At 34.2% G+C, this 20,878-nt stretch overlaps 2 protein-coding genes across 7 annotated transcripts in view; both read left to right on the top strand.

Annotated features, from left to right (window-relative positions):
- Positions 1-15,766, top strand: part of LOC123717624 (protein ECT2) — a 43,376-nt gene extending 27,610 nt beyond the window's left edge. For 3 of the 6 annotated variants that reach the window (XM_045673708.1, XM_045673712.1, XM_045673711.1), the window contains 9 exons: positions 1,432-1,547; positions 2,121-2,281; positions 2,894-3,034; positions 5,397-5,526; positions 6,887-7,041; positions 8,001-8,111; positions 10,086-10,181; positions 11,520-11,669; positions 12,379-15,766. In XM_045673708.1, the coding sequence (XP_045529664.1) occupies positions 1,432-1,547; positions 2,121-2,281; positions 2,894-3,034; positions 5,397-5,526; positions 6,887-7,041; positions 8,001-8,111; positions 10,086-10,181; positions 11,520-11,669; positions 12,379-12,492 (1,174 nt within the window). In that variant the 3' untranslated portion in view covers positions 12,493-15,766. The remainder of the gene's footprint in view (positions 1-1,431; positions 1,548-2,120; positions 2,282-2,893; positions 3,035-5,396; positions 5,527-6,886; positions 7,042-8,000; positions 8,112-10,085; positions 10,182-11,519; positions 11,670-12,378) is intronic. The other 3 variants (XM_045673710.1, XM_045673713.1, XM_045673709.1) reach the window with 2 other exon arrangements.
- Positions 15,767-17,568: 1,802 nt separating this feature from the next.
- On the top strand, positions 17,569-19,780 carry LOC123717628. Its single transcript, XM_045673717.1, has 5 exons — positions 17,569-17,754; positions 17,830-17,955; positions 18,024-18,184; positions 18,431-18,518; positions 18,706-19,780. The coding sequence occupies exons 1-5, from the start codon at positions 17,697-17,699 to the stop codon at positions 19,542-19,544; spliced, it is 1,272 nt and encodes a 423-aa protein (XP_045529673.1). The 5' UTR covers positions 17,569-17,696; the 3' UTR covers positions 19,545-19,780.
- The last annotated feature ends 1,098 nt before the right edge of the window (positions 19,781-20,878 follow it).

Genomic DNA, 20,878 nt, shown 5'->3' on the forward strand with positions numbered 1-20,878 from the left:
TGTCCAGCGTCAACAAGCTCCCATTCTCAGCTTACTCTTGCAATGGTTTTCTCTAATTTACTATGATTATGATTTCAAAATGTACTTAAATATAAATGGATATGAAATCTTACAAAAATAACTTAACTGTTTAATAGTTTTATAATATTTATGGTTCACATTTGACCGAACATAAGCTGTAAATAAATAAATAGCGTTAATATTATTCATTTAAATAAGATACAGTCGTGCTATGTCATTGGCACGATTAGAGAGTGCATTAGTCTGTGTATAGTATGTGACCTTATTATAGAACGTTGGTGTATGTTTTTACAATATTATTTTAATATAATGAGGAGATGGTTTTTATTTATTTCCTACATAATTATTATATCTTAACAGTTTCTTAAGTGACTATAATTAAAAATACATTTAAAAAATTATATATCTTATTACTAATAATATAATAAGCAGCTGTTGTGAACTTAGACAGTGAACAAACAAATATCTACCTAAAGTGAGTGAGCGATACGTCCAAAGGTTGTGAACCTCACCTCCGTCTTATGGAACCAACACGTAAGAACACTGATAAAGCAAGCTCTCTTCTGAGGCGTAGCCAGTCGTACCCACCACGCTCAGAACAAGCAGGGTCTGGTACATAAGAGGATACAAAGGATACTCCCTATATTCTCTTCTACTCTCTTCTATATTATTTAGCCTTGTTGAGCCTTTCTTGTCATTGGTGGCTGATAAAACCATAACCGATTAACTAAATTTTACGAAGACAAACAGTGTGAATATAGTTATTTATTTATTCATTTGGGAAACAAACAGATACATCTCTAAAAGTAGAAGTCAGAAAAGAAATATAAACATAAGAATTAAAGCATTGGATATATCCACAAAAAGTTTCACTGATTAAAAAAAGGATATAAAGCAAAACAAAACGTGACATGACAGAGAACAAAATATTTAAGTAGACAATACAAAGTTTATAGATCGGTAGAACGACAACAAAACACATACTAGTAGCCAAAATAAGAAGAAAGATACAAGGTTTACTACTCGAATAGTTGTTTTAACCTATTCTTAAATGAAGCAGTAGAGGAGTGCGAAAAAAGATCGATATACGATATATGTATGTATATATATACGATCATGTACCATGTATATATATACATATACATACATGGTATATGATCGTCTAGCGGGGCTTTTACCTCAATTTTAGTAATAATTAATTTACAAAGAAGATTCACCTTTGACGTGTGCACTTTGGACGCACGGACTTTTTCTTAATTCGAATCGTTGTTAGTGATTTTATCTAAAGAAACATGATTGTAAGTTTGTTAATAAAATTAGTTTTTTATTTGTGTTAAACAGTGATAGGTAAAAATTTTAATTTGCGCGCCTTCTATTGCTTGATTGATATATTAATCTATATTTTTCTAGATTTCACGCCTTCCTCAAAATTTGCCAAACGAAACCCGAATGCGGTCGACAAAGTTTACAGGAACTTTTAATACGACCTGTGCAGCGGTTACCGAGTATTAGTTTATTGCTGGATGGTGAGTTATATTCATATCAGAAGTTTCTAACTATCTCTAATCATTCAATTGCATTTTCTATCCGATTCTTTCATTTTATTAAATGATTGTAGGAGGACATGTCACGTAGAAAAACTACTATATTTCTCTTTAGTAAGTGAATCAAATTTAAAAATAAGTGTTATAAGATGTTATAAACCTTTATTTAAAAAAATGCATTAATCAAATTAGCTAGAAGCGAATACGTATACGGACGCGCTCTTTGTGATACGTACTGTAACGAACTAAACTTGCATTTATTAAAGAAATGCTATAGCGACAATGATTATATATTAATTGTTTCTTTAGATTTTATTTAATTTTAGTTTCATGTTTCATTTTGAGTTTTTTTTTGTTAATTAATTATGCACAAATAAACACAACAAAGTGTTTATTTTTCTTTACTGTTCCATATTAGGGTTGCCTGGAAGAAATCGCTTGTTGCCTAATGACTTATGTGACATGCTTTTTTTTTTGTTTTTTTTTTATGAATAATTTTGTGTATTATGGTAACGAAGTGTAAATAAATAAGGCCAATTTGATGACTGCTTTCAGATATACTGAAACACACGCACAAAAGCAACCCAGATCAAGTGGCCTTGGTGTCGGCCTTGGCCGGCCTGAGAGAGGTGATGTCTCACATCAATGAAGACAAACGCAAGACTGAAGGGCAGCTGCAGATGTTTGACATTTACAACGACATTGATCAGTGTCCGGTAATTGTTAGCTCCACTAATATCATCCCCTCCTGCCTCGTTTCCACACCGTACGAGCCGTGTCCATGCAATTTTCTTCGACATCACCTTTTTTTTTTGCAAACTAACGAACTGCGGAATCGACTCCCGGTGGGTCCTCCCTGAGATATACGACCGTCAACGATTCAAAGTTAGATTGTACTTCTTCCTCATAGGCCGGCAACGCAGCCAAAAATGGAAATTATTCGATTGTTGGCTTGCATTGTTTTGACCACCCCCAGTTGCCCTTTATACCTAAAAGATGGTAACTTTTATATATATATAAAAGTTATATATATATAAAAGTTACCATCCATACCATACATACAAAAGTTACCATATATGGTATAAAGTACTGGAAAGTGGAAAATAATAATAACGATAACGCTTAATTCAATCCCCGCCCCCACCCCCCCCCCCCAAATTCGTTACGTAATACTTGAACGCTCCTTAAATGTAAACTTAGAAGCATTTGCAATTAGACGGATTTAATTTTTATAAAGAGCGTTGTGCTTGTACAAATGAAATTAGCCATTTTAGATTCTTTCTTGTTATAAAAGTTTAGGATTCTATGTTTTGTGATATTGATTTCAGGCGCATTTAGTATCGTCTCACCGTTCTTTCGTGTCCCGATGCGAAGTGGTGGAATTGTCCAAAGAGCTCTCCGGGAGAGGAGATCACCTCGTACTCTTTCTCTTCACAGACACGATGGAAGTCTGCAAGAAGAGATCGAAGGTAGTCCTCAATACAATTAGCTTTGTAGCTTACTTTCGACTTATCGATAAGTATATATAGTATGTAACTACATTCCGGATTTCGAAATTTTATAAAAGTCGAGTTTTAAAAATTTCGAAGACTGTTGTATGCCCAGTGTTGTGTTCACAAGGTTTGCCCCAATGTCCACAGCGGCCGTACTGAGTGAAGTCAAATAAACACTGCACACTACAATATCTTTTTTTTTAAATTTATCTTTGTTAATGTTTTGTGTATTATAAAACATTTACAAGCATTAAGTTAGGTAGCGGTGTATTCAAATCAAATACATTATTTGAAGCCGGAAAACTAGCTTTAATTGTTTAAAACGTGAGCTTATAACTGAGATAACATCAGGGGTCTAGGTACCGGCAAACATCTTGAACAAATGTCCTTGCCTGGGCAGAAGCGATTTTTAGGTATCAGTTGAGAGTGACGTGTCGATCGCGTGATTGGTAAACCAGTTGACGTTTGCATCCCGCTCTGTGTACGATGCGCAAACTTTCCCCCACTCCCTCGTTTAATGCTCAAGAAGTTTGCCGGTATCTATAATGGGGTCGTGACGCTAGATTAACCAAAAACTAACTTGACTTATTGAAGAGTTCGTAAAAGTAAGTGTGACTTATGTTATTGGACATTATCGAAAACGAGAATGTTATATTACATGTACATTACATGAGTGTGGAAAAAACTAAATTTTGGCTTCAAGTTTGCGATATTCACATTTTGCAACTTAAATATATAAATGTAACTTAACTAATGGTAGGTTACATAACTCTAGTTTTAGGTTTTTTACTGAGTAAAATAGCTCATACCGATTTGAAATAGTCGAATCGTCATTTGTGTCAAAAATATATATACAGTATGTATGTTCATGTAGCGTCAAAACCAATTGGCTTTGGTTGGTTTAGCGTGTCTTTCATACAATGATACACCCTACATAGCATTACACTAACTCTCAATAACGCAACAATTGAGCAATAAAGTACTTTTTAAGTTGTTAAATTAGTAAAAACTGCGCGGTTGTGTACGTTCTTTTGTCGTTTCATCATCCTAGCCCGCAATAAACTGGACTGTCGGTATCATGCATACGAACTTTCTAAGGAATTCCTTATTTTCTTTACAAATTGGGATTGCTTGCACGTAGACTGTTGTTGACTATGACCAATATTTATTATTATTTATTTTATTAACACTTCTTTATTTTACAATAACAAATAAAAAATTGAACATAATTAAATCAAAAGGTGGGCAACTGCCGGCTTATCGCTTTCGAGCGATTTCTTCCAGGCAACCACTGTGACTAAAGAAAAAAATTAAAATTAAATTACATAAGATAGGCAAGAAGTGCAAAAATACATGTTATACACAGTTATTAAGACGAAACTAAACAGGAATAAAAAAAAACAAACTAAACTAAAAAGATGATACATTAAAAATAAAAAGTAAAAAGACACATAAGTCTCACGTCAGTAAGTAGTTAGTAAGAAAGCTAGGCATACGATGTGGACAAGTAATGTTTGTACAGAAGAAATTTAAAGGAAGATAGAGAAGGAGCTAAGAGAATAGGGACGGGAAGTGAATTCCATAATTGCAGACCTTAAAGGAATCTGAGATGGGATTTCAAGGGTATAGTTTTCTAATAAGTAGGAGTCATGGATTATCTCAAAACAATTAAAACTCACTATCACTACTCAACACGTAGAAAATTAAAAAACTAATTTCTATTACCCAACTGCAATAACTTAAATGGGAAAAAAACATTAGATTACATTATTCCAAATTTAATAAACTCGATACCAGCTACACTTCTTACTAATATAACAAGAAACAATAATAAATTTCAATTAAAAAAATACTACATAAATGAAACAATTATACATTATGCATAACAAAAATTATGCTAATCAGACACTATCGTAATTTAATACATATTCGAATATAAGAATTCATCTTGTATTCGAATGAGAATTCTCGACAAGAAAAGGTTTCCTGCATCTAAGGCTATCTATGGCGCACAATATTTCAATTGGTTTATGACGTTTTACGTGCAATTTTAATGGTTTGATTGTTATAATGTTATAGTTTATATGTCACTGGCCTTAGTATATATATGTTAATGATTTAAATATGTTCGACGTCCTGGTGGATAGAAAAACTGTGTACAGTTTGTGTTTCCACCACACCAACTTCCTTTATATTAAGAACACTTATACAATAAATAAATAAATAATCTATAAGTTTTTTTTCTCTCCATTTAACGACAACTCTCTATAACACCATAAAACCCATATTCAGTGTCGTTATATAGAGTTTACACTGTATTTTTGTATTTGATTTTCAGGCCTTCAACAGTAAGAGTCCGACGAACGGTACTGGTACAATGCGAATTGGTTCCAGCAAGCCATACAGGCATATTTCGCTGATGCCTCTCAGCACGGTTAAGCGGGTCGTGGATATCAGGGAGGCGGAAGGTAAAGCATTTATTTATGCGGAATTTTATATTTAACTGTAGTATTGTCTTTTGTTAACATGGCTTTTACACATTTAAAGAAAACACTAATTTTAAATTTAAATTTTCCCGACGTTTCGCGTGCATTGCAACGTGCGTGGTCACGGTGACTGAATACGGTGTTGAATGTCAAATGTATCATAGCTGTAGAGAAAGTTGTGTTATCTGTATTTATTTCCCTGGAGTTGATATCGACTAAAAGATGAAGGGTTTTTTTGCAGAAATGACTCACGGTGTCCTCTATTTTTGCGGATTAATGCATTTCCAATTATGACAAATATATGATAATATATAGCATCTATTTTTATATATTATTTAATATACCATGTGTCTTTGATTTTCATATTTGGTGATTATATTATAAATAACAAAATATAGATGTACCCACTACTAGCGACATCTTGTACCAAAGTGTCATCAAATGTTGTCTATGAGATTCTTTACTTTTGTCTTGTACTCGCTCAGTCACGTTGTTTCATTACAGATTACGTCATAAGTAAATAATTACTGTACTTTGTTACAAATATTACCCACACGTTATCTATGCTTCAATGCGAAATGCATTTTCGAGGATTCCTATTCCTTATTTTTGAGAGATTTTTGATTACTTTCGCTGACAGGAGAAGAGGGGGGGGGGGGGGATAAATTGCAGAAAATCTGTTTACGTAATACTTGAACATCCCCTAATCTGCGATTACAAATCACGATGACGTCATAGCCCTGAAACGCGTTAACGAAGCGTTTCCAACTAAGTATATATACCTTCAACTTCTGGACTTTCACCACTGGGGTCCTTGGCCTAGTCATTGGTTTGACTGGTCGAGAGTCCTCACTAGGGTGGACAAACTTAACCATCCTCCACAGGTGTAGATAAGAGTGTCGTGACAATTTTATGGTTGAAATTGCGTTGCCGGCTTCTTAATTGCCTAAAAATGCGTGGCAAATGCGTTGATGATTGTAAATTGAAGTTTCATTATAATCGTGCATGCTGGCCTTATTTAATTAAAGCTGTGTTGCTGGGCCATTTGTCAGTCATTTATTTATTACACGTAGGTTCAGTAATTGTGGCATGTGTTGCCGGCCTATTATTTTTCACTAGAGGTTTGTCGGCTATTTATTTATCATTATGTTCGTTTTAACGTATGGTACGCACTTTTCCTGAATCGTGTCTTAAAATACCAATCTCAAAAAATACTGAACCGATTTCGATGCAATTTTCATAGTTTCAAAGTAAATATAGTAATAAAATTAACTTCCTTATTAACACACGGCCTAAATTGTCAATTGCATGGATAATAGAATGTTTTAATAAAATATTTCAGATTGCCACAACGTGTTTGCGCTGATGTGTCGAAGTAATCAAGAGCTGAAGGAGAAATTGTACTCCTTCATGATAACCGATGATGCCGTCGACAAAGGCCACTTCCTTCGGCAACTCTGCAGACAGATGGCGAACACTGTCTGCAAAGCTGATGCTGTAAGTATATTTGGACTAATTGAAGAATTAATATTTTGATTTGTGAAAGTCAGTGCGTACAAAGTACACATGTCAAGTGAAACTTCTTTGTAAATTAATTATTACTAAAGTATAAAGCCCCAATAGATGATCGTATACCATGTATTTGTATATCTGTATTCACACTGTTTACACACGGTCTGCGTGCTGATGATAATGATGACGTAATGCGACATAATTGCCATCTAAAGTTCTATATTTCATGGTGCTCCCACATTGCCGTTAGAAAATGTTTAGTAATGTTAGTACAAATTAAATAAAAAATGTTAAAAAGTAGAATTGTATATGTATGTAGTAATAAGTTATAATAAAACAAATTGGAACTGTTCATTCGTATAAAATCTTTTGAGCAACCATCAATGCCCAAATCCTTGAGATAGTCTGTGGCACTATTTCCCTCTAGCTCTTAGCGTTTGGTGCAACCGATAAGAGCGCTCATTCTTAAGCGAGATCAAACTGCGAGCCAATACCAGATTTAAATGTTAGCAAACATTAGTGAACATTTTCTATTAGTGTAGGAGCATTTATAACAGGTAACAGTTCCTAACAAAATGTAACAATTGACAACAGCAGTGGGAGTGGGAGTAGCTCTCTTCCACCTCTAGCTAGGCCACTGCGTGATGCGACGTTGCCTCTATCTCACTCTCTCTATCTCACTCTCTCTCTCTCGATCTTTCTCAATTGCTCGCTCCCTACTCTGACTCAATGGCTCTTTGCTTCATGCTACGTTCGCTCCATTTTATTCTCTCTCTCTCAAACGCTGTAAATAGCTCTCTTCCTTTTCTGCGACAAAAACGCTGTACCTACGTGAAGTTTCCGTAAAAATTTTACCCTCATGCTCCGAGAGAAGTTTCACTTCAAAAATTCTCGATGAAGGGAATTATTTGGTCTCGTATTTATAAGAACAAAATGATTTTCAGGATAAATTCCTGGCGTGCCTCGAGTCGCACCAACTCGACATCGATACAAGTGATCTGGCGTTGAGTACGCTCTCAAAGGTGTCTAAGTTCGCAGCAAAGACTAGGATAAAGGTAAGTCCTACTTATATCCGTACTTATAGCTTGTAAAACGTGGACTATAGATAAGTAAATGTCATGTAGCATTGTCGTTTTTCAATTTCGTAACAGATTGAAACAAGTGATTTCTTTAAAATTATGTGTTTTAAATCGATGCACATGGGCGCTGACATTGCCAGAAGGAGCGGGACTCAAATGTCAGACCCGGGTGTCAAAAATATATTAAGTCTCGTTTCTGAGTTTTACCCTAGAAGCCTTAAAGTGGTCAATTGTAAGTCGTTGGGACATGAGTTGTGTTGGCCTAGAGGCTGCAGCGTCTTAGGTTCAATCTCCGGCTTTCTTTCCGTGCGAATTTTTGCTCGAACCGTGAAAGAAAACATCGGGAAGGCTGATCACTAACTTGCCTATTAGATTGACAAAATATCATGAATCATACAGAAATCTGAGGCCCAGACCTAAACAGCTTGTACCACCGATAATTGATAAGTCATTGTAGCACTGTAACTAAAGCATGATAAAGTGTTAATATTGTTTTATTTGTAAATATTTATATCTCTTATAGTTGTTACGTATAGTGATAATTTTAAGACGGAAAGTCATTTTGATTCTCTAAGTTCTTCTTATATATATATACAGTTTATTGTACATTAACAATTTAAAAAATTCTGAGACGGAAATAAATTTGAGCTATCTATAACAAATTAAGTTTGAGTTGATAGAACAATTGGAAAAATGTATGGAGGATATAATGGATTATTAACAACAATTAATAGCCTAGCCGTTTAACTAGCGGCCTCAAAGATGTTCAGCCAGTTGATCAAACTTGACTTGGATCGATGACGTTTCATTACTTGCCTAGCCTGTTGACGGTTCATTTCAATTTAGCTCCACTTTCTGCCACTCTTAAACTCTTCAAACTGTCAATATGGCGTCCGTAAACCACAACTTTGATGGTGTTTTACAAAGTTAGAATAATAGTGACAATAATAATGTGAATCCAGCTGTAAGTGACTCAAGCAATTTCATTTTTAAAGAAATATTTTTTGTGACAGACGTTTCATCTTTATTATTTCTGTTACGTGGTCATTTGTACGAATGAAAAGAGCGTACCAATTCTTAAAAGGCCGGCTACGCATTCGCGAGTCCTCTGGCATTGAGAGTGTCCTTGGGCGGCGGTATCACTTAACATTAGGTGAACCTCCTGCCCGTTTGCCCCCTGTTCAATAAAAAAAATTAATGGCCTAAGCATTGGCAAGTCAGTATATTAAATGTTGTAACAAACGCTACGGCTGAATATCTTTGAGGCCGTTAGTTACACGGCGCCGTTTATTTAAAAGGCTAGGCCGTTAATTGAACGGCTAATAAAGCTAGTTGGCTATGATATCCATATAAAATTGTTTGCATTGGGTCACGCCTTATGCAAACAATTTTTATTAATTTACATAATTTTTGTTCAATTTCCGACAGTTGGTGTACGCAAACTTTGTTTTTTAATACCGAATAATTCTTTGCAGAAGTCTTCGTAAATATTTTTTTAAATTACATATAACAGCTTGGTTTAAAAGAAGTTTTTGTATATGAAAATTATATAGTTTAAAAGCTTCTAAAGTTTTATATAAAATATAAATACGCTTTTGTCTTTAACACAGGAATAAAATGCTAAAAGGAATTTCTTACTAACTGCAACGTAACGGCGCAGTTTCGTACCAGGCAAGAGTGTATTTAATCGTATAGGAGATACAGGGTTGTATGCTCTACTAGCTGACCCTTGCCATGTATATAATTTATATAGGAAACATTTTTATAGTTAAATAAAAATAACCTATCTACTGACACTTAGGGGTTAGAAATATAGATAGTAGCCGATTCTCAGACTTACTGAATATGCATAAACAAATTCATTAGCATTGGTCGAGCCGTTACAGAGGAGTATGGGACACGAGAATTTTATATATATATATATAGATTATAAAAGGAGATCTTTTATAGCTGGAGGCGCTGGCTGGTCTGGGCGGGTGGCTGCGGGCGGCGCCTTCCGCTGCGCTCCTTGACACTTGGGTATTGCGCGCTCACTTACTCCCGCAGGTCTGCCTCGCGACAACACTAACCGCATCAGGCTTACTCACTACGCTTTCACATTGGTTTCATGGTTGCACAAATATCACACTCTTCTTCGAAGCTCTAGACTAGACAGTTCTAGACATACTCACGATCTCTAGCTTTCGGTTGACGTACGCAGATCACCTCTGTAATGGGTATGGGTTGGTCAAGAGTTAAATAGCTAGGGAGGTATCTTGCGCAGGCGTCGCTTATAGTAAAACGATGAGTGGCATGTCGTGGTATGTCTGAGCCGACTGTTGGAAGTCGTTTTCTGAATCAACATCTTTTTCTGGGTAATTCTGGTCCTTCCTATTTCGTTTAACACATCTTCTGTTGGTTTTCGGTTGCACTTAGATTGGACAAATACACAAATAGTTACATCTTGTACTTGACATTCAGTTTGTGAGCGTGCTATACCTTTTGTAAACTAGGTTTTGACATTTACTAACGGTTCATACGACGAACGGCGCTCGTGTCGCCGTCATTCATGCCTAACATATTGAATTTGTTAACATTATCATTGTCGTTATGACAAAACTCACATTTGAAGCCAAGAGCCGTTCAAGTATTACGTAAGCTGATTTACTGCATTTTATCCACACACACACACCAAGCTCTCAAACATAAACGTACGTTTGTGTTAAAACGTACATAATAACTGGTGACGTAATCACGAAATAAGAAAATCAAAGAACCCTCACCCCTATAGTGCTTACGTAATACTTCAACGGCCCACTATTTAGGAAAAACCATGAAAGGTTCAAGAATGTTCTAATATAATGCATAAAAATAGTTTATGTGGTCAGACAGATTGGTCTGAACATATTAATTCCATAAAAACACATTAATGGTTGTATCTCAGGTCCCTATTATATTATTTTAAATATATATTAAGATTTATTTACTGTACGTACGTAGTAATATGGACCCGTGATGTATCATTAAAAAAAATTACTAACCTAACACAATACACGACATACGGAATCGTAAAAATGTTCGCTAACTGTGGTTTCATTCAGCAGGATAATCGATCTAGATAGATAACGCTAAGATACTGATACTACACACTAGTTTTTAGACATTTTTATGTGTTCATCAAAGAAGTTTTTGTAATTCAATAGATATATCTTATATTTACTAGTACTTATAAGTAACAACAGTTATTTATTACCCACGTGGAGTTAACTTACGAAAAGTATCGAGACTATTAGTAAATTTATATTACTGAAATCTTAGAAGTTCTTCACATTGCAGCTAGTGGTTTTGCGTGTATTGGGAACAACTGCGATCGTTACTGATAATCTTCCTCTCGAATGTTTTCAGGTGGAGAGGGCGTTGTCGTTTAACAAAACACCGTCGAAATTAAAGAGAGCGATGTCGTCAATAATCTCGCCGTTTGGTTCGACGTCCAGTTTGACGCCTGCCTCGCAGCAGCTAGCTCAGATGAGGCTCGCTAGCTGCAACAATATCAATGTAAGTTAGTCTCTATAAATACTATAAGCGTTAATTTGTAAAGAGCAGTTTGTACAAATGTCACTTGACTTACTCCCGTAAGACCAAATTCAAAAATAAAAATCATTTGTACATTATGAAAAACAATAAAGAAATGAATATTGAATGCTAAACGCTTCTAATTTTAAATTGACTGTCAGTTGTCAAATCAAGGGCGTAGAACGGAAGAGAAGAGCTGGCAATAAACTCTCCGCCACTCTTTTAATTACACAACGTTTGTAACAAGCTATGACATCTTAATCTAATAATAATAAAAAAAAAACAAAGATTTGTCCTTTATCAGCCGTAGGTATGGTGAAATAGGAGCACGCACTTACATTCTCGTGGGAACAACACGCAAACACATAGTCGAAATAACTAACATCACCGCATACACGAATTCAAGTCCGACCATTCACCGCAAGTAGCACCCGTTCACAAGTATGACGTATGGCCCCTTCGCCATCTTTAGGGAGAGAGAATACGGAAAACAGCTTTAACATACGGGAGTCCGCGATGAGGCTTGTTTCTGAATATTACGCATATACATTCAAATGGCCCAAGTAGGTCCAGCCTTAAAGCAGGATTTCACTTTTCCATAGGCCATATGACTTGTTTGTTTGCCGTAGACTAGCAACTGCACGCCGAAAGCTTTTAAAATATCTTAACAAATTTTTTGTTCAATTTTCAGGAAATGGGCAGCAGCGGTGCTGGAGAGGCCAGCGATGTATTAGTAGCACCATTATCAGTTCAACCTACCCGTAAAGCCACGGCCGGAGCCGCCGCAGCCCTACGGCGCTTCTGACGTACACGTACGCGCCCACGCGCACATACCTAAGGTACAATACGGCAATCGGTGCCTAGTCGCGCGATTTGCGACTAGTGGTTCAGCGACAGATTGTTTGATACGGAATTTCACATTGTCGTCGAGTGGTCAGGTCTTTTTGCTATTTTTAATACATTTTTATAATTGATTTTAATGTAATATCATAATCACAAATTATTTATTTGTACGCGCCATTAGGCAGTGAGTATCAATGTGAAAACCATCAAATGCGATTATGTCATCAACGTGTATAATAGTCCAATAAGGTAATCGCCCTAACTAAAGTACTCTTTCGTCTCTTTCTGTCTTGCGTTGGGAAAAGAGACAGGCGAATCCTTTGTTAAAAGTGGGCAATATTTTTTAAAAGTCGTGGTTTTGTCGCAGCCAACTAGCTTTATTAACCGTTCAATTAACGGCCTAGCCTTTTAACTAAACGGCGCCGTGTAACTAACGGCCTCAAAGATTTTCAGCCGTAGCGTTTGTTACAACATTAAATAAACTCATGCTTTAGCTATTCGTACGATACAGTATTATTTGGCAGAAATAAAAAAGATGAAACACAATCGACAAATTGCTTAAGGCAAATTCACATTATTATTGTCACTATACGCTTCAATTGTACTTGTTTTTCATGAAACTTTGTAAAACACCATCAAAGTTGTGGTTTACCGACGCCATATTGACAGTTTGAAGAGTTTAAGTGGAACTAAATTGAAATGAACCGTCAACAGGTTAGGCAAGTAAAGAAACGTCATCGATCCAAGTCATTTGCCTGGCTGTTTTATCAAATGGCTGAATATCTTTGAGGCCGCTAGTTAAACGGCGTCGTTTAGTTAAACGCCTTGGCTGTTAATTGAACGGCTGATTGAGCTAGTTGGCTGCGACAGTTACATTACTTATTTAAATGGCTAGGCAAGCTTTAAAATAAACAAATTTGCAAGGTAGATGTTTTTGAATTAAAAATAGCAAAATTGACATCAATAAATACAGCTGGTATATAAGTAACTTATATATATATATATAGAATTTTTAACGTACAACTTCGCACATAAACGAGCAGCTACTTGGTATTTTATTGCATCTAGCCATTGAATGCTTTGTCCTTATCACTCTTGAGTCAATTTCTTATCAAAAACGAGACAAAACATTCAACATATATTTATATGAAGTACTAGTTTAATATTGTAAAGACTCTTATTCACAAAAACATAGCCGTCTCTTTCTATCGAATTGTGTTACTATGTAATGAAAAGAGGCAGGTATAGTTAGAACAGTGTGACTGTGTGTACCTTTGAATTTATGAATTGTACAATTGTAATAAAATGAAAATTGTCTTTGATAAATATATTAGTAAAACTTCTTTTATGAGCATAAACGAGATTTAATCACTTTAGAATGCTTTACATTTATATTTATGATTTTAAGCTGTGAAATTTAGTTCATTTTCATAATTGCTGAAATTGTTCTTTAAATATCATAGTCAGAAACGTCCCTGTTTATGTTAAACTCTTTTGGCCTTAAGAACTTGTATAGTTCCGTTTCTGTTACCATGGTTACCATTTTTACATGGAAATATAGTAACAAACACGGACTATCTTTACTTTGTTTATAAGGCTGATAGGATTTAGGACGATATCCAAGAAACCAAAAACGGGAAAGCATGTGTCTACAGTAACTGATGTAGTATGGCGATTGCATCCAGTGTTTTTTTTTATCTTATGTAAACTCAACGGGCAAATGTATGGGCTGTTATTTTTTTTGTCTTAACCAGAAGTATATATTTTCAAAGGAATTGTAAGTTTTTAGACTTCATATACCAGTGAAGGTAGAAGGTAATTTGTAAATAATATTGATACTAAAAAATCAAAGCTATTTGTAAAACGGCTTTCCTGAATCTTTAAGATGTACCCTCTTTTTGTCAAAACTAAATCAGTCTAAAAACTTTGGCATCTGTCATATAATTTAAAATGTATAATTAAATAACATTTTTTTAAAAGTGACTTATATTCTTTATCCAAATGATTAACTTCAATTTGTTACTGGGGTCACTTGGAGTTTCTCTTTAGAAACTTAATTATGGAAACATTTTTCCATTTATAAATTGCCGTTGATATAAAATATAAATAAAAATCTCGAAGAGAGAAAATACATTTAGACTGTTTTAGTTTTATAAGGGTTAAATTTACCTGTATTATGAAATTTGGGATTATGTTAATATTAGAGTAGACGGCGAGGCCGTATCTCGGCTAGTGCCTTCAAATGCCTCGAATCTAAAGTATTTAGGACTTGAGTCCAGTGATTTTAAATCAATGAAATGGTGCAAATAATAAGAGATTTCATTATAGCCATTTTAAAACTATTAAGCAATTTCTTTTGAATCGAGCTGTTATTGCTGATTTAGGTGTATTTTACAATGCAGCACTTTCTGGTCGTGAGTCAGTATACAGAGAATCCCATAAATCTATGTCGAGCCGATAGAGGCCGTTTTGAGCAGAAATTAAAAAAAAATGTTACGTATTTTTTTACTTATTGCCAATCAAACTGAATTGCGATCTGTTATTATTATATTAATAAAGCCACAGATGTATGGGATTTAAGATTGTATAAGACAATGTTATATACTCAAATGGTTTCACAATCACTAATACAAAGTACAGTTTTGTTAACCAATATAAAATACATCTTAATATTAGCAATATATGCCATTACTTAGATTTTATAATAATAAAAAGTGATGTATAGTTATTTCTAGTAGGTACTTGTAATATTATAAACAAGTAACTACTAGAAGTTACATCTCAAATTATTCTTTAACACAATTTCTTTTCAGTGACACGAGTGATAGGACAACATACATATTTGATTGTAATCAACAGACTACAATCATATATGTGACACTTTATAAACTTATACATATATAAGTGTTTCTAAATACTACTTCTAGTAGTTTTATACTTTATTAAAAAAAAAGCTGCTTAATAAAAATCTCTTCAAATCACTCGAATAACTAAGTCGAATCAGTTTTTGCAATTATGATTTGTAATTTGTAAATATTGTGATATTATTTAAACTTGAAACAGTAGGTTAGTTAAGCGTTCCTATAATGCCTTCTTAGCGCAAACTATACGCTTTGTAGAGGATCAAGGCCTCTGTAACGCCATTGTATATAATGTTTTATTTATCCCTCGAATATACTTGATATGCGAAGGCATTGTACAAAGATTAATGATTGAGAATAAAGGTTTATTTTGAAGACAATTCTTTAATTTCTACTTTCCTGTCTATTCTAGTAGTAGTGTTGTCCAGGTGGCTTTAGTGTAATACCCAAAAAAAAGAAACTAGTTTGGCGACCTAGACAAGACGGCTCGCCTTGCATGAAGTCCAGTCCGAAAAAGCCACGGCTATGTGTCAGCAAAGTTGGGAAGGGTCATGTATCGCGAGCATTACTCCACCAATCGCTTCCTGACTTAAGTTGAGGCCTTCCTAAACGAACTGGTAAGCCTAGTGCAATGGAGCCCCAGAGACATTTAATCATCACCATCATCGCTATGGATCTGAACGCGAAGTCCGTGGGCTTGGGTTCACTGGTGTCCAGGCAACGGGAAAAGCGTTGGTAGATTGGGCAGCATGTTGGTAGGTTTGCATGTGGTGGCTAACAGGGGCTCTGAAGGTACGCGTATTCGAGAAAATGGTGAGTCGATTGTGGATGTCACGTTAACGAAGCCCCAACCTTCATGCTGTGTCGAGAACTGGGATGTCCTGACGGGGTTGAGACGCTTTTGGACCACTGTTATCTCAGTTTCTGATCGTTTGTTAATCCTAGCTCGGATTCGTCAGAACTTGACCCAAAACAGGAACTTAGGAGCCTTGACAAGGAACAGGCGGAGTTGGCTACGATTGTGCAAGCTTGGTGCCCCAACTCCTGGACCTCACTGGACCAGTGTATTCTGGTAGTCGGCAGAACTGGCCCAGTTGCGGTTTGCATGTGTTGCAGCTCGTTGAGTATACAACAGGACTTGCAGAAGGCGACCCATTCGAACAGTAGGGGTAATACGTATTTCTAAATCGTTACCGTAATTTTTAAAATCTGAATTATAAGTTTTAATTTGTAAATTTAATACATCAATGGTTTTTATTATTTTTTGTTCAATATGTTTTAAAAACGACCAAAAAACATTATCATGAGGAGTTTGGTAGTATTTGTATATGTACTTCATATGGTGCTCATAACTTGCCTGATATGTTAATCGAGCTACAGATTCTGGGTTTTTATACTGATTGGAGTGAACAGGGGTGCAGTATTAATTTGATATTGGTATTATTATTTGGTAAAGAAATGCAATCACATTCATTTTGTTTTATTTCCTTGTCCTCATGTAGTTTCCGATTTTGTCTCATTTTGTTAGAATGAGGGTAACATTTTTGACTCTACGTTTCCATGCCTCCACTCCTCTCCCACTCCTCATTCAAAATTGTTACAATATAACCAACCCTAGGATCTTCTCCGTCCCGACGGTCATCAGGCAGCTCAAAGCAAAATTAATCTTATATTAATTACAATCCTAACTAAAATTTAAACTAAAGAAATCACACACATATATATATATATATATATATATACACAAACTGCTGCTCCAAATCCAACAAACAAAATAAAATTTTATAGAATGACGAAAATCGTGTACGTCTACAATCGTGTTTCCCGCGCCTTTTTTCTCGGAAATACTTGTTATGTTTATGGGTAAATGAGATGCCTGAGTTTTCTTCGTTGTAGTAAACACATTAATGAAAATGAGGATATTTAAAATACCATAATATAGTCTTAGCATAAAAGAAATTTAATAATAAATGTGTCGATTGTATACATTTGTGACACCGACAACTTTATAAATGATTATTTTTTTATATTATGGCAATAGTTGAAACCGGCGTGACAACTTTATTTGGTCGCACTATAATTATAGTTTTCCTTTTCAAGACTTCGTAACCTGTGCCCTGATTTTATCTGTGAAGTATGAATAAAAACAACAGTCAACGCAAACGGCAAGTTTTTAAAATAAAAATCATACAAATATTTATGTTTTCGTTTTTAATGTAAGTAAGCTGTAGATAAATAATATTTAAGAATATAAGGTTTATTATGAACAAGAAATTATAACTAGTTCTTATACTTAATTTATATCATGGAAAACAAACCGAAGTTGGAGCCAGTAAGATTGGCAGACTGGGCGCACAATTGTGGTAAGCAATAATTCAAAATACTTATCTTATTTTGATTCTAAAATTGATATTTACATTTATTTATTTGTGTTACAGCATTCTTTGCGAAAGACATCGAACTAATGTCGGAGAATAAGCGCTCTAAGCAGACGGACACTGAATCAAATGCAAAAGTCAGATTAAATCCTATTCCTCCTTCTCAATTACTTTTAAGTTTTCAAGGTAATATTTACTTCCGAATCAAACTTTTATTATTTAATCCTATAATATAATTTAATCCTTTATTATAGCATTAAAACCTAGTGGCATTGGACAGACACCAGTACGACCAGTTACCTCAATAAAAAAAAAGAACTGGAACTCCTCTGTTAAAATTGTCAATAAAGAACGAAGAATGACAGACATAAAATCCAATATAAGAAAAACTCTAAACTTCAATTATAAGGCTAAGGTCAGTCCTCATAAATTAAGGATAGCATATTGTTTTAAGGCTTAATAAAGCATTTAAATCATAAATCATAATATATGTACAATGGTTTAAAATGCCAATATGACTATGTTGGGTTGCCCACTATACTTATTTCAAAATTATTAATCAATTGTTTATACTTGCTTAAAGTGCTTGTTAATACCAAACCAAGTAGTTGTAATTTATTAAGATTTTTTTATGTATACATATACAATATTACATTTTTAGGCAACATATACAAGGAAAACTCTTATTGAAAAAGCAACACCAGAATTACAGTTACTTAAAACTTCAAAAGTAAAGAAAGAACAATCAGGTAAATAACAAATTGTTTGTGCTATATCAAATTAAGATCAAAACTGAAGCTTTCAACTTGGAATTTTATAGATTCTATTATATAGTTGTATAGAAAGACACATTAAATATAATAAAATAATTAAAGACTATAAAGTTAACCTAATCTCATCAATCTCATCTAATATCATGTATGTTTCATATTTCAGTTTTAAATAGTGAAATTAAGTTAAGTGGAATAAAAAGAATTCCCGTCACACCTCAGAGAAAAGAACTAGCACCAAAACAGTTACAAATAAACACACCTAAGAGCATTCTTCGTAGAAAACTTATACCAAATACACCTCTCTCAACTGCATCTCACAAATCCTGCGATGGTGATGCTACATTTCTTCGTATTGAAAAGGAAGTTGATGATATGGTGCAGGAAAAGGAAATAGAAAATGACATTAGTACAAATGCTGCACTACCATCATCAACACCTTTTAAGGCTTCAAACGGTTTAGAGTACTTTCCAACATCTGATGTTAACTCTCTTCAGAAGGACAGAACTATTCTAGACTTTAGTAATGTGGGTGAAAATGAGAACTCGGTGGTGGCTCTATGTGATGCATTTAAGAAGGCACTTATTTTACATACCTGTCAAAAAACAGACTTGAAACAAGAACGTGGATCGTTAATAAGTGTCATAGCAGTTGCTTTGAGACATTTACAAGAAATAGAAGAATTTGAAAAAGAAAACACAGTTTACAATAATAGAAAACAATTAGTGGGTGTCAGTCCAAAAGATTTCAGCAGGACGAAATCACCAAATTTTAAAATTAAAAAAAAAATTGTCTTCCAAAATTCCCCAAAAAAACTCCATATTTCTCCAAAAGTAGATAAAGTTGATGCTATTAATGTTTATATGGGTATAAAAAAAAATTTAAATTTTTTAAACACACCAAAGATAGATAAGACACGAAATAATGAAACTGACACTCCTGTTAGGATGAAGAAGAAGCTGCAATCCCAACTAAATAGATTGTATAATGACAGTGAGTCGTAATGCTATACAGACACAAAAACATCTAATAGACTGAAATTACTTAGAAAATTATGGATTGTAGTAAATTTTTTTCAGTCAAAATTAATATGATCAATATAATTGTCTCTTTATTTGTTTAAAATTATAACTGACAGTTAGAATTGTGTAAAGATGTATTTACCTATGAGATATAATATGTTAATTTTGAAGACAATTAGACAAAAATATAACATAATTATGGAATTATTTTCTGTACTACCACGATAAACTTTTTGATAAGCTTAATTTAAAAAGTTCTGTATTATTATATCAGTTATAAAGAAAATTAATTAAAATGAAATTAAATGTTAACAATAAAAAATTCAAATCTTATATATTTTTTATTTATTTTTCGAATTTTTGTTGTATATAGCTAGGTAATGAAATACCTTAAATAATACTAATCTTTTCGTTTATTTATTATAAATTCTATATAACGGGCAGTAAACGCCCATTGATACTCAATGCCAGAGGGCTCGCGAGTCCGTGGCCGGCCTTAAGAATCGACACGCTCTTTTCTTGAAGGACCTTATGTCGAATTGGTTCGAAAATACTTCAGTGGGCAGCTGGTTCCACATAGTGGTGGTGCGTAAAAACCGCCTTAAGTTATGCTCAGTTGTGGAACGACGGACGTCCAGGTGATACGAAACTAATTAACATACAATCAATTAGTCTGTTTGTAAATATTATAATTGAGTTTATGTGATGTTATTAGTTATCACCATAAATAAACATGAATCTTGCTACGTTTTCATGAATGAAGAAAGAAATTCTTACAATCCATGTCCTTGAATTAGATCATATTTTTTTATTGATTTACTCTTTGCACATGGAACGTAGGTTTTTGTAGGAGCAAATTATATTTCGGTATGATTTTTAATTATATTAAGTAAATAGATGTATATGCATATAATATTAGGTATACAGGGAGTTATGGGAAATGAATGGAAAGTACTTTAATATCGTAGATAGTGGAAGAAGGCTTTGTTATTTTCAAAAGTTAGTAACATTACTCTTTTAAAATACTAAAGGAAAGGAACATCGTGAAATTAATCATTCGAATCAAATTAAAAACACTAAAACTCCTGGAGCCAATTAAGTATTTTTTTGGAAATTAATGAATTGCTTAAATTCAAAATGTGGGTCACATTTGACTCTTGTCTTATAGCAAATCTTCAATCTTTAAATGAGTCTGCTGCCTGTTGATTTTCTTATCATTTTATGGTGAATACTCGATAAACGGAAAACAATTGAAGGATTTAAAGAAGCACATCTAACTCTTATGATCGGTACTTTCAACGCTAGATCATTAGCAT

Source organism: Pieris brassicae, chromosome 13 (assembly GCF_905147105.1).
Source record: "Pieris brassicae chromosome 13, ilPieBrab1.1, whole genome shotgun sequence".
Lineage (NCBI taxonomy): Eukaryota > Metazoa > Arthropoda > Insecta > Lepidoptera > Pieridae > Pieris > Pieris brassicae.